Source organism: Triticum aestivum, chromosome 6B, assembly GCF_018294505.1.
Source record: "Triticum aestivum cultivar Chinese Spring chromosome 6B, IWGSC CS RefSeq v2.1, whole genome shotgun sequence".
NCBI lineage: Eukaryota > Viridiplantae > Streptophyta > Magnoliopsida > Poales > Poaceae > Triticum > Triticum aestivum.
This window is the reverse complement of record NC_057810.1, coordinates 574,142,723-574,146,018: the sequence shown is the minus strand read 5'-3', so window position 1 is coordinate 574,146,018 and position 3,296 is coordinate 574,142,723. Positions and strand designations below refer to the sequence as shown.

At 48.5% G+C, this 3,296-nt stretch overlaps 1 protein-coding gene across 1 annotated transcript; it reads left to right on the top strand.

Moving 5' to 3' along the window:
* The first annotated feature begins 707 nt into the window (after positions 1-707).
* Positions 708-1,730, top strand: LOC123139400 (2'-deoxymugineic-acid 2'-dioxygenase-like). The gene has a single exon (XM_044559206.1). It carries the CDS (start codon positions 708-710, stop codon positions 1,728-1,730), a length of 1,023 nt encoding a protein of 340 aa, XP_044415141.1.
* The last annotated feature ends 1,566 nt before the right edge of the window (positions 1,731-3,296 follow it).

The following is a 3,296-nucleotide window of genomic DNA, read 5'->3' as shown; positions in this document are numbered from 1 at the left end:
ATTTACGCACATACATTATTGGATGAAGCTCACGGGAAATCATGTGTAGGACGACATGATCCGTTCATGAAAAACTTGTTGAACATCCAGTTACAATCTAGTTGAATTCGAACTATTGTTCAATTTGAACTATTGTTGTACTAGATTTATTTGCATGCTATGTATGGATGATTTGTGCCTTTTTCTATTTGAACTTTGATGAATTTCGTCGGGTTTGATGATCTTCTCCAGTTTGTCGAAACCAGGCTTGAAATGTATGCGGAGAGCGTTGGATGATCGGCTCCCATATCCGTGTCCATATAATGATCTCTTGTCCGTGGACGAATGAGGAAGGAAATTTGCGGTGACCATTTGAGATGCCATAATTGTCTAATTTGCTTAAACAACCGCAACATGCATGTCACGCTCTAAAAGAAAGAACTTGCCACGAAGAAGGGCGCCCTTCAATACTTTTGCCTACAAAGCATCAGCTGGCCGGCCAAATAAACAAGCACTCGAATTTCCTTTAGCAAAGAAAAAGTCAACATTGTCAGTGCACTATATCTTCGTATGACGACAAATGGATATTCCCCGGTTGCAATCAAAACCCAAATGATGTCTGAATCCAAAGATGCTTCTCTTGATCTCTTCACCATAAAATTGGAGAGATTGATGCAGATGATGAACTGACCAGTCTATGCACATCTCAAGCAAAGCTATATCTCGAGATGGCAGCGGAGCCGCTCTCCAATGGCGCCACCCACCTGTCAGTGCCTGGGCGCTACATTCTCCCGGCGCACAAGAGGCCGTCTTCTTCCGTGAATGGCAAGGGGGCACCGCCTGTGGTTGATCTCGGCGGAGACGACGACGGCAGGATCGCCGAGGAGATCGTCCGTGCAGGGAGGGAGTTCGGTTTCTTCCAGGTGGTCAACCACGGCGTGCCGGAGGAGGTGATGGGCGCCATGATGCGCGCCGCGGAGGAGTTCTTTGCACTGCCGGCGGATGAGAAGATGGCGTACTACTCGAACGACGGCAAGAAGCTCCCGCGGTTCCACACGAGCCTCCGTAACGGCACCGGCGAGGAGGTCCTGTACTGGCGGGACTGCCTGAAGCTCGGCTGCCACCCGCCGGAGTGGCCGGACAAGCCCCGCGGGCTCGGGGCGGCGCTGGAGCCGTACACGGCCGCCGTGAGGGCAGCGGCGCGGCGCGTTTTGCGCCTCGCCGCTGTCGGGCTGGGGCTCGAGGAGGAACACTTCGAGGGGTCGCTCAGCGGCGGCGGGATGATGAACGTGAACCACTACCCGCCGTGTCCGGACCCGAGCCTCACCCTCGGCGCCGGGCCGCATTGTGACCCCGGCCTCGTCACCGTGCTCATGGAGAACGTCGGCGGCGGCCTACAGATGCTGCTCCACGGCGACGGTGACGCTGGGGGCGGCGGGATGATGTGGGTGGACGTGGACGCCGCGCCGGGGGCGCTGGTCCTCAACTTTGGGCATCAGATGGAGGTGGTCAGCAACGGGCGCTTGCGCAGCGCCGAGCACCGCGCCGTGACCGGTGCGCGCGCCGCGCGGACCTCGCTGGCCACGTTCGTGTGGCCCGAGCCGGGGTGCACCGTCGCGCCGGCGCAGGAGCTGGTGCTGGCCGCAGGCGAGGGGCCTCTGTACAAACCCTACTCCTACGGCGAATTTCTCGGTGTGTACGTCGCCGAGGGTGGGGTCAGGGAAGCCGTCATGGCGCATCTCAAGCACTGATCACGTGTCAGCTTAATTTCCTGCACATGCATTTCTTCTTCCAGCAAATTTGTGTAAAGGGTTTTCTTATGGTGTCAGTAAACTTCTTCCAAGTTGTTTTTTCGCGAGGCATGATCGTAACTCAAATGGTTATATTCCTGTCGCTGATGGTGTAATGGTGGATGCAACTACGTTCGTTTAGTGGAGAATGACATTATCAGCGCTGGGAGGTGATTATTTCGTCATTTTCAAGATTTGTCGCCTCAGTCTCTTCTCATACATTCGTAGTTCTACTACTCCCTCCGTTCCTAAATATAAGTATTTCAGAGATTTCAATATAAACTATATATGGATGCATATAGACGTAGTTTAGAGTATAGATTGTTGGCCCAGTCCCGACACCGAGTATTTTTCGGCAACGGTGATACGACCGACGACGAACAACGATGACAGACGAAGCTCGCTAACGAACTCGACGAATTACTTTTACGCCGAGACACACCGTAGTATAAAGCTAGCCTTCAATCCTTGATGCGATGCTCCTCCAAAGCTAGCTCAATCTATCCTGATCGATTAGCAAACACACGTACACAGCAGCCGGAACTCAAACATACGTATGCACAGAGATCGCTGATTGATGGCCAGAGGAACGTGTCGTTCCTCGTATATTTCTTTATGGACACGACTAACGTCCTAACGTACGGAATTTAAGAGATATCCGATAGATCCTTCTTATCTCCCTCCCGTGACCTTCCATGCATGCGTGTATTTTTTATGTGTTTTTTAACCAATCCTTGTTTAATTAGAACATAATTACATGCATGCATGAAAAAATAAAATTGATGATGTCAGCAGATTCTTTTTCAAAACTCAAAATTCAAAATGTTTTGTAACTCAAACCATCAGCCGGATTGAAAAACTGTCTTCACATAAAAGATTCGTCACGACGAGACCTTCGAAACTAGATCCCATGTAGGTATGTTCCGACAACTTTTTTTTTCCGATAAAATGTTACCACGCATGTGGTACGAAAGTTATCACGACTACGACACATAGTTACCAAGCTGTTTTTCATAAGAAAAACCAGGCATAAAAAGATGGTCTTCCAACTTTTCTTCTCATGTGTATATGCACTAGATGACAAAACTATGATGTCATCCTAGATTCTCCCCATTTTGAAACTTCAAAATGTTTTGGAGCTCAAACCGTGGCTTTGATCGAAAAACTGTTTTCACATAAAAGATTCGTCAGGACGAGATCTTAGAAACCAGATCCCATGTTGGTATGTTCCAACGATTTTTTCAGATAAAAAATTACCACACATGTGCTACACAAGTTATCATGCTAGTTGAGCGTAAGTTATCATGTTGTTTACATAGATATTACCGAGGCATAAAAACTGGTTTCTTTGACCTTCTCCCCACATGCACATGCACGCGCCCTAGAGAATGGAAAATGCTAAATGCTAATGTCATGAAGGATTCCACCAAAATTTAAAAAATTAAAATATTTTGTAACTCAAACAGCCGCTTTGATACAAAAACCATTTTCACATAAAAAAATCATTGTGATAAGGCCTTTGAAACT